This window comes from Salvelinus fontinalis, unplaced genomic scaffold (assembly GCF_029448725.1).
Source record: "Salvelinus fontinalis isolate EN_2023a unplaced genomic scaffold, ASM2944872v1 scaffold_0367, whole genome shotgun sequence".
Classification (NCBI taxonomy): Eukaryota; Metazoa; Chordata; class Actinopteri; order Salmoniformes; family Salmonidae; genus Salvelinus; species Salvelinus fontinalis.
In genome coordinates, this window is record NW_026600576.1 from 156,560 (window position 1) to 169,179 (window position 12,620).

General features: G+C 44.1%; 1 protein-coding gene across 2 annotated transcripts; it reads left to right on the forward strand.

Moving 5' to 3' along the window:
- Positions 1–7,138: 7,138 nt before the first annotated feature.
- On the forward strand, positions 7,139–11,045 carry LOC129845792 (uncharacterized). Of its 2 annotated transcripts, XM_055913708.1 has the most exons (14): positions 7,139–7,829; positions 8,094–8,233; positions 8,340–8,411; positions 8,490–8,573; positions 8,691–8,837; positions 8,927–9,007; positions 9,127–9,276; positions 9,386–9,435; positions 9,557–9,626; positions 9,719–9,805; positions 9,899–9,997; positions 10,120–10,200; positions 10,311–10,415; positions 10,869–11,045. In XM_055913708.1, the coding sequence occupies exons 4-14, from the start codon at positions 8,556–8,558 to the stop codon at positions 11,028–11,030; spliced, it is 1,050 nt and encodes a 349-aa protein (XP_055769683.1). In that variant the 5' UTR covers positions 7,139–7,829; positions 8,094–8,233; positions 8,340–8,411; positions 8,490–8,555; the 3' UTR covers positions 11,031–11,045. The 2 variants fall into 2 exon arrangements, with proteins under 2 accessions (XP_055769683.1, XP_055769684.1); XM_055913709.1 differs by lacking the exon at positions 8,490–8,573.
- Positions 11,046–12,620: the final 1,575 nt, after the last annotated feature.

Here is a 12,620-nt window from a genome sequence, read left to right on the forward strand (position 1 = left end):
AACAAAATGACACTACATGTTATAGCTGGGACCCTTTGGATGACAAATCAGAGGAAGATTGAATATGATGAATATTTAATCGTTATTTATGAATGTATGAAACCTGTGCGGGTGGAAAAATATTTTGATGTGGGGGGCCATCCTCAAACAATCGCATGGCATGTTTTCACTGTAATAGCTACTGTAAATCAGACAACGCAGTTAGATTAACAAGACTTTAAGCTTTCAGTCAATATAAGACACTGATATGTACCTAAATGTTTAATATCCATAATTTTTATGATTATTTAATTGAATTGCGCGCCCTCCAGTTTCACCGGAAGTTGTCTTGCTAGCGGGATGCCTATCCCTAACAGTGCAGTTCAAGAAGAGTGAAGAAAATATTTACCAAGTAGACTAAAATAAAAAGTAATAATAAAAAGTGTGGGGGGGTGCCAATGTAAATTGCCCTGTGGTGATTTTGAATAATTGTACAGCAGTCTTATGGCTCGGGGGTAGAAGCTGTTGAGGAGCCTTTTGGTCCTAGACTTGACGCTCCGATACCGCTTGCCATGCGGTAGCAGAGAAAGTCTATAACTTGGGTGACTGGAGTCTGACAATTTTAAAGGCTTTCCTCTGACAACGCCTATTGTATAGGTCCTGGATGACAGGAAGCTTGGCCACAGGGATGTACTGGGCCGTTTGCACTACCCTCTGTAGCGCGTTACGGTCAGATGCTGAGCAGTTGCCATACCAGGTGGTGATGCAACCGGTCAGGATGCTCTCGATGGTGCAGCTGTAGAACCTTTTGAGGATCTGGGGACCCATGCCAAATCTTTTCAGTCTCCTGAGGGGGAAAAGGTTTTGTCGTGCCCTCTTCACGACTGTCTTGGTGTGTTTGGACCATGATAGTTCGTTGGTGATGTGGACAACAAGGAACTTGAAACTCTCGACCCGCTCCACTACAGCCCCGTTGATGTTAATGGGGGCCTGTTCAGCCCGCTTTTTCCTGTAGTACACGAACAGCTCCTTTGTCTTGCTCACATCGAGAGAGAGGTTGTTGTCCTGGCACCACACTGACAGTTCTCTGACCTCCTCCCTATAGGCCGTCTCATTAGGCCTACCACTGTTGTGTCGTCAGCAAACTTAATGATGGTGTTGGAGTCGTGTATGGCCACGCAGTCGTAGGTGAACAGGGAATACAGGAGGGGACTAAGTACACACCCCTGAGGGCCCCAGTGTTAAGGATCAGCGTGGCAGACGTGTTGTTCCGTACTCTTACCACCAGGGGGCGGCCCATCAGGAAGTCCAGGATCCAGTTGCAGAGGAAGGTGTTTAGTCCAAGAGTCCTTAGCTTAGTGGGCACTATGGTGTTGAACGCTGAGCTGTAGTCAATGAGCAGCATTCTCACATAGATGTTCCTTTTGTCCAGGTGAGAAAGGGCACTGTGGAGTGCGATTGAAATTGTTTCATCAGTGGATCTGTTGGGGCGGTATGCGAATTGGAGTGGGTCAAGGGTATCCGGGAGGATGCTGTTGATGTGAGCCATGACCAGCCTTTCAAAGCACTTCATGGCTTCTGACGTGAGTGCCACAGGGCAGTAATCATTTAGGCAGGTTACCTTCGCTTTCTTGGGCACAGGGACTATGGTGGTCTGCTTGAAACATGTAGGTATTACAGACTCGGTCAGGGAGAGTTTGAAAATGCCAGTGAAGACACTTGATAGTTGGTCCCCGCATGCTTTGAGTACACGTCCTGGTAATCCGTCTGGCCCAGCGGCTTTGTGAATGTTGAACTGTTTAAAGGTCTTACTCACATCGGTTACCGAGAGCGTTATCACACAGTCATCCAGAACAGCTGGTGCTCTCGTGCATGCTTCAGTGTTGCTTGCCTCGAAGCGAGCATAAAAGGCATTTAGCTCGTCTGGTAGGCTCGCGCCACTGAGCAGCTCAATCTTAATCCTGTATTGACGCTTTGCTTGTTTGATGGTTCATCTGAGGGCATAGCGGGATTTCTTATAAGCGTCCGGATTAGTCTCTCGCTCCTTGAAAGGGGAAGCTCTAGCCTTTAGCTTGATGCGGATTTTGCCTGTAATCCATGGCTTCCGGTTGGGATATGTACATACAGTCACTGTGGAGACGTCGTCGTCGATGCACTTATTGATGAAGCCAATGACTGAGGTGGTGTACTCCTCAATGCCATTGGATAAATCCCAGAACATATTCCAGTCTGTGCTAGCAAAACAGTCCTGTATTGTAGCATCCGCGTCTGACCACTGACCATCTGACCATTTCCGTACTGAGCGAGTCACTGGTACATCCTGATTTAGTTTTTGCTTGTAAGCAGGAATCAGGAGGATAGAATTATGGTCAGATTTGCCAAATGGAGGGAAGAGGACAGCTTGGTATGCATCTCTGTGTGTGGAGTAAAGGTAGTCTAGGATATTTTTTTCTTTGGTTTCACATGTGACATGCTGGTAAAAATTTGGTAAAACTGATTTAAGTTTAAAGTCCCCGGCCACTAGGAGCGCCACTTCTGGGTGAGCATTTTCTTCTTTACTTATGGCCTTATAGAGTTGGTTGAGAATGATCTTCGTGGCAGCTTCGTTCTGTGGTGGTAAATAGACGGCTACGAATAATAGATAGTGTGGTCTACAGCTTATCATAAGGTACTCTTGATTTGATTTGATTTCTACCTCAGGCGAGCAATACCTCGACACTTGTAAATCGTCAGTCATGTTCTTCGGGACCATCTTGTCATATAGCCCCAAAACATGGTTAAAACTATAATTGTCATATCATGGATGGTCAATCATTGCATCCATACCTCTGTCTATGAATTTGAGAGTGATTTAATTTCTCCAGGGGAGGCTGCTTTGTTATTGTTTCTACAGCTGATTGCCACTTTAAGCCTACTGTACCATTTTCAGCATGTTGCTGGCTGTTGGTTGGACTCCTCTCCTTAGGCTGTTTTTTTTCCTGCTCTGAGACAGAGGCTCTGATGAAGTCTAACCAAAAATAATGGCCCTATTGAATGATGAATAAAATGACTAGATGACCGTACAGAGGGAATCGTCACCCCCCATCGATTTCTTAAGATTTCTTCTTCACATTTTATTGTGTTATATAGTGGGATTAAATTGTTTTTTTCTTAATGATCTACACAAGAAAACACTATTGCCAAATTGGAAGAAAGATTTGAGCATTTTCAAATATATATATATTTTTAAATGAAAAATAAACACTAACATACCTTGATTAAATAAATACAAGTCTCTTAGTGCTTTGCACACCTGGGTTGTGCAATATTTGCCCATTATTCTTCTCAAAATTCTTCAAGCTCTGTCAAGGTGTTGGGGATCATGGCTAGACAGAAATGTTCAAATCTTGCTATAGATTTAAGATTATTTAAGTGAAAACTGTGACTTGGTCACTTAGGAACACTCAATGTCTTCTTAGTAAGTATTACGACTCAGGATATGACCCAGATGCAGACACAGGAGGCGGATAGTTTGATTCTCAGAATATTTAATATAACAAAGGGGCAGGCAAAAGGCAGGTCGAGGGCAAGCAGAAGTTCGTAAACCAGGTCAGGCAGGTACAGGACAGAAGGCAGGCTCAGGGTCAGAACAGGCAGAAATGTCAGAACCCGGAAGACTAGAAAACAAAAACACGCTGGTAAGACCTGACAACCCAAGACGAACTGGCAACACAGGTATAAATACACAGGGGATAATGGGGGAAAATGGGAGACACCTGGTGGGGGGTGGAGACAAGCACAAGACCAGTGAAAAAGATCAGGGTGTGACAGTAAGCAACTCCAGTGCAGATTTTGGCCTTGTTTTTTAAGTTATTGTCATGCTGAAAGGTGAATTACTCTCCCAATGTCTGGTGTAAAGCAGACTGAAGCAGGTTTTCCTCTAGGATTTTGCTTGTGCTTAACTCCATCCCTTTTCTTTTTATCCTGACAAACTTTGCCAATGTCAAGCATTGATGCCATGATACAGCCACTACCATGCTTGAAAATAAGGAGGCAGTTGCTCAGTAATGTGTTGTGCTGGATTTGCTCTAAACATAAGGCTTTGCATTTAGGCCACAAAGTATATGCATTTGCTGTGTTTTTCTGGGGTATTCCTTCAGTGCCTTTTTGCATACAGGATGCATGTTTTGGAATATTTGTATTATTTTTACTCTGTCATTCAGGTAACTATTGTGGAGTCAATATAATGTTGTTGATCCATCCTCAGTTCTACTATTGCAGCCATTGAACTCCGTAGATGTTTTAAAATCTATGGCCTTATGGTGACATCCGTGAGCAATTTCCTTCTCTTCCTGCAGGTCAGTTCAGAAGGACAACTGTACATTTGATGTGTCTGAGTGGTTTAATACATCATCCACAGCATGCAGTGCATTCAGAAAGTATTCATGCCCCTTGACTTGTTCCACATTGTTACAGTCTTATTCTAAAATGTATTAATATGAAAAAGCAAAAACAGGTTTAGGAATGTTAGAAAATGTTTTAAAAATAGAAAACTGAAATGCCACATTTACGTAAGTATTCAGACCCTTTACCCAGTACTTTGTTGAAGCACCTTTGGCAGGGATTACAGCCTTGTGTCTTCTTGGGTATGAAACTACAAGCTGGGCACACCTCTATTTGGGGAGTTTCTAAAATTCTTCTCTCAAGCTAATTACAATTTAGCAATTAAAAACACTGGAGTGATAAATGTGCAAGTAGCGATACTGGGGTGCAAAGGAGCAAAAAAATAAATAACAGTATGGGGATGAGGTAGTTGGATGGGCTATTTTCAGATGGGCTATGTACAGGTGCAGTGATCTGTGAGTTGCTCTGACAGCTGATGCTTAAAGTTAATGAGGGAGATATGAGTCTCCGGCTTCAGTGATTTTTGCAATTCGTTCCAGTCAGAGAACTGGAAGGAAAGGCGGCCAAAGGGGGAATTGGCTGTGGGGGTGACCAGTGAAATATACCTGCCGGAGCGTGTGCTACGGGTGGGTGTTGCTATCGTGTCCAGTGAACTGAGATAAGGCTGAGCTTTACCTAGCATAGACTTATAGATGACCTGGAGCCAGTGGGTCTGGGGACGAATATGTAGCGAGGGCCAGCCAACTAGAACATACAGGTCGCAGTGGTGGGTGGTATAAGGTGATTTGGTAACAAAACGGATGGCACTGTGATAAACTGCATCCAGTTTGCTGAGTAGAGTATTGGAAGCTATTTTGTAGATGATATCGCCGAAGTCGAGGATCGGTAGGATAGTCAGTTTTACTAGGGTAAGTTTGGAGGTGTGAGTGACACGAGGCTTTGTCGCGAAATAGAAAGCCGATTCTGGATTTGATTCTGGATTGGAGATGTTTAATATGAGTCTGGAAGGAGAGTTTAAAGTGTAACCATACACCTAGGTATTTATAGTTGTCCACATATTCTAGGTCGGAACCGTCCAGGGTGGTGATGCTAGTCGGGTGGGCGGGTGTGGGCAGCGAACGGTTGAAAAGCATGCATTTTATCGATGGCGGTTATGATATCATTCAGGACCTTGAGCGTGGCTGAGGAGCACCCGTGACCGGCTCGGAAACCGGATTGCACAGCGAAGAAGGTATGGTGAGATTCGAAATGGTCAGTGATCTGTTTATTAACTTGGCTTTCGAAGACTTTAGATAGGCAGAGCAGGATGGATATAGGTCTGTAACAGTTTGGGTCTAGGGTGTCACCCCCTTTGAAGAGGGGGATGACCGCGGCAGCTTTCCAATCTTTAGGGGTCTCGGACGATACGAAAGAGAGGTTGAACAGGCTGGTAATAAGGGTTGCAACAATGGTGGCGGATAGTTTTAGAAAGAGAGGGTCCAGATTGTCTAGCCCAGCTGATTTGTACGGGTCCAGGTTTTGCAGCTCTTTCAGAACATCTGCTATCTGGATTTGGGTGTAGGAGAAGCTGGGGAGGCCTGGGTGAGTAGCTACGGGGGGGGGGGGGGGGGGGGGGGGGGGGGGGTAGCTGTTGGTTGGAGTAGCCAGGAGGAAGGCATGGCCAGCCGTTGAGAAATGCTTATTGAAATTTTCGATTATCATGGATTTATCGGTGGGGACCGTGTTACCTAGCCTCAGTGCAGTGGGCAGCGGGCAGGATGTGCTCTTGTTCTCCATGGACTTTAGCGTCCCAAAAAGCTACAGGATGCAAATTTCTGCTTGAAATAGCTAGCCTTTGCTTTCCTGACTGACTGCTTGTATTGGTTCCTGACTTCCCTGAACAGTTGCATATCACGGGAACTATTCGATGCTATTGCAGTCGGCCACAGGATGTTTTTGTGCTGGTCAAGGGCAGTCAGGTCTGGAGTGAACCAAGGGCTATATCTGCACCCCACATCACCCGAGGAACAGAAGAGGAGTAAGATGAGGGTATGGCTAAAGGCTATCAAAACTGGTTGCCTAGAGTGTTGGGGACAAAGAATAAAAGGAGCAGATTTCTGGGCGTGGTAGAATAGATTCAGGGCATAATGTGCAGACAGGGGTATGGTGGGGTGCGGATACAGCGGAGATAAGCCCAGGCACTGAGTGATGATAAGAGAGGTTGTATCTCTGGACATGCTGGTTATGATGGGTGAGGTCACCGCATGTGTGGGAGGTGGGACAAAGGAGGTATCAGAGGTATGATGAGTGGAACTAGGGGCTCCATTGTAAACTGAAACAATAATAACTAACCTAAACAACAGTATACAAGGCATATTGACATTTGAGAGAGACATACAGCGAGGCATAAAGTATTCACAGGTGTTGATTGGGAGAGCTAACTAAGACAACAACGGGTGAGACAACAACGGCTAATCAGCTAAAACAACAACAACAGGTAAAATGGCGATGAATGGGCAGAGAGGGTCAGTTAACTACACACAGAGCCTGAGTTCGCGGCTGGGGCCAACAGAAACAAAAAATTAACAGAATGGAGTACCGTGATTAATGGACATTAAGCACCAGCTGTCAGAGCAGCTCACAGATCACTGCACCTGTACATAGCCCATCTATAAATAGCCCAAACAACTACCCCATCCCCTACTGTATTTATTTTATTTATCTTGCTCCTTTGCACCCCAGTATTTCTACCTTGCACATTCATCTACTGCACATTCATCTACTGCCTACCATTCCAGTGTTTTTAATTGCTATATTGTATTTACTTCGCCACCATGGCCTATTTATTGCCCTTCTACCTCCCTTATCTCACCTAATTTGCTCACATTGTATATAGACTTGTTTTTCTACTGTATTATTGACTATGTTTGTTTACTCCATGTGTAACTCTGTGTTGTTGTATGTGTCGAACTGCTTTGCTTTATCTTGGCCAGGTCGCAGTTGTAAATGAGAACTTCTTCTCAACTTGCCTACTTGGTTAAATGAAGGTAAAATAAAAAATATCAACTGAGCTACGAAGGAGCACGTCGACGTCACTAGAATGATGACAAGCAATTTTAACGGATTCTAAAGGGAATCATAGAATTCCAAACTCATTTCTATGGCAACACAGTTGTCAATTTTGTAAACAATCATTTTCGAACGTGTGTTGCCAAGAGACATCTAACCGACGTTCTATGGAACGTTTTCTGTGCGAAAACAACTTCCGTTTGCTGCTGACAACAAACTTGTTTGATTTTTGACACCTGAGAAAGAACAATCGACTGGAAAATGCCTGGGTGCTTTTCAAGACTGGCGGAGAGTGCGTGGATGTCGGCGGCCTACTGCGTCGACAGGTTGTTCAAATTCATTTGTGGCTTGTTTTTCTTGTCTTTTTCTGTTTTGCAGGGTTCGTGATTGTCGACAGGTGGACAGCGACTTCGAAGAGGGTATGTGGAGTTTAAAACTCTTATTTTACTACATTTAACTATGTCATTATAATTTGCGAAATGTTGTGTATTTCTATAATTCAGACTTGGCAAAAATGCTTGTGCTAGAGATGTTGTAGCTACCTAGCTTGCTAGCTAACATTAACTTTAGTAACTGTTGCTAAGCGATCGACTTTTGCTTCCTAGCTAGCTAGTATTAGCAGTCTTGCTACGTTTTATGTCCTAACAATTGTTTATTTTATATTCCAATGTTCCTCATTTTAGAAACAACTGTCCTGGATGAGGTCCAGTTGGATGTGCCATTGGATGATGTGCCAGATGTTCCACAGCTGCCAGTCCTCCTTGATGTCCAGAATGCTGCTATCATCCTTGAGGATGTGCCAGATGTGCAGACTATCCTTGAGGTACAATTTTCTGAAAGTTTGGGGTTTTATGTTTGAAAAATATCCCAGATATTCAAGTTGTGTCTCTTTGACATGAAACAAATCTCTTGTCTGCTTTCTGCTTTAGGAGGCCACTGGCAATTGGCAGTTGATTCCGATTAGGTTCAGCCCCCTGTACTGTGGGCCTGTTGTGATCAGGGTAAGAGACCCCCCACACGCAGTCACATCACGGTTACTATGTTTACAGTTTCCAACATGAATGTATTGTAATGTGCAGAACAATGCCGGTCCGGTGGTTAAAGCTTGGAGAACTTTCCAGTTCATCAGCCCCATCATCACATACATGCGTGGGGGATCCCAGGTATGTGTCTTTGCAACTTCCTAATCTACATTGTCAGTCATTTGATCTTGATGGAAATGTGTCACAGCGATTGCTGAAGTGGTTTTGTTGATGTTGTCTTGTTGTTTATCTCAACAGCAGGTGGTGGTGAGGATGCACCACGTTAGTAGGGTGAGAGGCCTGGAGACTCAACTGGTGTGGGCCATCTCCAAGGAGACAGCCAGGCTTAGTCCAAAGGGCATCCCCTACTGTGCCACCAAAGTGCAGTCCATCACTTGGATCCAGGTAAGACGTAAATACTACTGAAATAGTATTAAATTAGATTTTTCTTCACTTATTCCATTTGGCCTTAACATGTATTCTCTCTCTGTCAGCGTGTGGCTGGCAGGGTGACCCACTATGTGTCTCACCTCCGCCACGAGATGTCTGTGGACGTGACGCTTGGCTGCTACCAGGTAAATAAACGATTTCCTATGTATATAGACTAGACATTACTGGGCATTTTTGCATCTGATTTGGTGTGTTTTCTAATATTGTGTGTGTGGTAAACAGGTGTGTTGTGTGTTTTGAGCAGCAGACTGATGTCTCAGTGGTGTACGCCACTCTCCACATGGGGCTGGACGGGCTTCTCTCCTCTTCAGCGTGGTCGGAGGCTGCCTCCTTCTCTACGCCCACCACTCAGCAGTTCACTGACCCAGAGCCTGAGGGCCACAACTGCTATGAGGTCAGACGTTACACACACATACTATTGACTAGGAGCATTAAGATCCTTCCATTGACCGATTGTTTATGTCATTGGTCACTGATTTTGAATGCTTGTTTTGTTGTCGTAGGGCTGGGAGGAGGACCTGCTGCCTGAGGAGAGGGAGGTTCCTCTGCTAAAGTGAGTTCCTCTAAATGTCTGTGTAGTCTGGGCTTGTCAGATGCTGAAGGATAGTGGTCATAATGCTGTTATCCCCCATTGACTCTAATGGTTGACATGCTCCATTCCCTCCCTTTCACAGCCTCTACCTTACCACCAAGAGAGTGGAGGACATCGCCCTGAGGCTCGTCTCCCTGCGCCAGGCCTTCACTGTGAGTGGACCCACTTTTCTTTTTCTCTCTGTGACTTCTTGTTCTGTCTCCTAGAGGAAGATGCCTCACCCTAACTCTTCCCTCTTCCCTAGACCCTGCTTGGTTCCACCCTGAGCAGGAACCATCTGTTTGTGGCGGGAAAGGTCCTCCTGGGCGCACTGGTTCAGGCCAACCACATGGTAACTCACTAATTCATTCTCTTTCAAGGGAAAGAGAGCGTCCCTGAGGGGAAATGTGTTCTGTTCACTAAGATGCTCTTTTCTTTGTCATAGGACGAGGCCAAGTTCATCCGTTCCTATAACGACTTTGTGGACTACCTGAGTGACCCCTCCAAGCGGAATGACATTGAGAGGGAGCTGGCTGAGGCAAAGGTGAGTTCATTAACTCTTTCAAGTCTCACTGAGTTCTTCCACATGCATGTCTTTTATACATCACAGTAGCTGATCTATATGAAATCATTCCTATTTTCTCCAAACGTGTTTTCTTGTCCTAGATCCATCATGTGAACATGATAGATGTCCTCTTTGAGCTGGTGCTGTTTGGGATGATGACAGCTCAGAAGTCCCTGATGGTGGTAAGTAGCATCTCACTGGTACATGTTTTGATATCTCTCTATTAGCAGTTTCACTTAAATTCCTCTTCTCTTCTATTCTCTCCTCTTTTCTCCTCCTTTGTTTCCTTTAGCACCCCGGTGGGTTTGTGGAGCATCTGTACGCTCTCCTGTACTCCTTCCTGCCCACTGCTGCCAACATGGAGCCAGAGGCTGACAGATACCTGCTGCTGCTCAATGTAAGAGTCAAGAGGTTACTTCCTGTTTACTTCCATATTCTTAGTGTACTTCCTTTTAACTTCCTTATTCATGGTTAACCAGGTTCCAATGCCATTTTAGGGGGAGTATGTCTACTTGTTTTCTCCCCTCTTGATAAGCTAGTAACTCAGAGCTATTTTCTATGTGTTGTGTGGTGTTCTCTTCAGGGCGCGCTGATGGCTCTGCTAGATGACATGTTTGGCCAGCAGCTGGCCTGGTACTTTAACCCAGAGTCTCTGGTCACGGAGCTCTCCAGCCTCCTGGAGTACCACTTGGAGAACCTCATGGCCAGCATGTAGTCCTACTGCAGGGACCATACTCCTTTCTCCTTCTCTCTCTCTTTTGAAGGAATTAAGGACTTGAAGTGCTTTGTTGATCCCTGATTAGTTAACACTCATTAATTTAATGTATTCTCTTGTTTTCTCTCCCCACAGGATTCTTGTGACACTTTGCCACCCAAGAGGGATCCAGACACCAATGCACTACATTACTTTGCACTGAATTTGACATTTTTAAATAAAATAAGTTGTAGTTCAAAAACATTTTTGTTTCCGTCTTTTCATCTATTTGATTTTATGACCATTTCCTCTTCCTAGAGGTATAATGCTAATATTAGATTATTACATGAACAATGATGCTTTATTATCTGCATATGGAAATAAAAAAACAATTTTTAGTTGATTTCCAGATACTACAGGCCCACACTTTATATGATTTTGTACTGTGGTTTGTGATACTGTACTATTTAAAAACATGTAGGACTACATACACTGAGTGCACAAAACATTAGGAACGTCTTCCTAACATTGAGTTGCACACCCTTTTTCCCTCAGAACAGCCTCAATTCATCGGGGCATGGACTCTACAAGCTGCACTAAGCGTTCCACAAGGATGCTGGCCCATGTTGTGTCAAGTTGGCTGGACGTCCTTTGCGTGGTGGACCATTTTTGATACACATGGGAAACTGTTGAGCATGAAAAAAACAGCAGTGCTGCAGTTCTTGACACACTTAACCCGGTGCGCCTGGCACCTACTACCATACCCCGTTCAAAGGCCCTTAAATCTTTTGTCTTGTCGAATCACCCTCTGAATGACACACACAATCCATGTCTCAATTCTCTCAAGGTTTTAAAATCTTTCTTTAACTCCCCTTCATCTACACTGATTGAAGTGGATTCAACAAGTGACATCAATAAGGGGTCATAGTTTTCACTTGGTCAGTCTGTCATGGAAAGAGCATGTGTCCTCAATGTTTTGTATTATCAGTGTGTGTAGTAACCTGGTACAGTATAACGTTTACCACTAGAGGGGGTAATTGCTTCAGTCTTGAATGTTACTTCTCCCTATCCCTACTCTACATTAACAGTCTGCCATTGTAGACTCCGGTAACTTGGGTATCTTACTTTTTTTATATTTGCCATTAATGTCTGAACCATTTATCATCTTTCCCACTGAAACCAGTAATGTTAGCGTTCATGTGAGAGTGTGTAGTAGTGCATACTGACCACTAGTTGGATCATAGTGTGGGTGGTGGAGTTCATGCAGGAACACAGAGGGTAGAGGCATTCTCCATCACAGTAGAAGGCAGAGTAACCCGTAGGAGCCAATACCCAGTCCTAATGGAGAGAAATACCATCGAAATCGAATTACAAGATTAGATGAATGACTAGAATAGACTCTTTCAATGAGAAATGATAAAGAATCCAAAGAACATACTCTACAATGCACATCCTACACAAATGCCTTGCTTCCCTAAAAATACTGTGTGTTACAGCAAATAAGGTGGTACAATGTTAGCTCATGATTATCTATTCAGTACAATGAGTAGTTAAGAGAGATAGAATCTCACCTTCCAGCCTTGTTCACTGAATCTCACATATAATTCATGTCTCTTTCAAGTCTGACGCCCACACATGGCTGTGATCTGAAAGGGACCAAAAAATATGTTATGAACCAGGAAAGACTCATGTACACTTTGGATGCATTGGATGAAATGTAAACGCAACTTTAGTAATTTTGTAATTGGGATAAACTATCCCTTTAAATTGTGTATAAAACAAGTTTAACTACAAGATGAAAAACCAGTGTTGTCTCCCTGACCTTGTATGTATACTGGGCAAGGGCAGGTCTTATTTGGGCTTCTTCTTATGGGGGTTGGGTTTCAGGGCGCCTGGGGGGCGACAAGG

Coding starts and splice junctions, on each gene's coding strand:
- LOC129845792 (XM_055913708.1), top strand. Junction 9,627..9,718: donor CCCTGCGCCAGGCCTTCACT/GTGAGTGGACCC, acceptor CCTCTTCCCTAG/ACCCTGCTTGGTTCCACCCT. Junction 10,201..10,310: donor CTCAGAAGTCCCTGATGGTG/GTAAGTAGCATC, acceptor TGTTTCCTTTAG/CACCCCGGTGGGTTTGTGGA.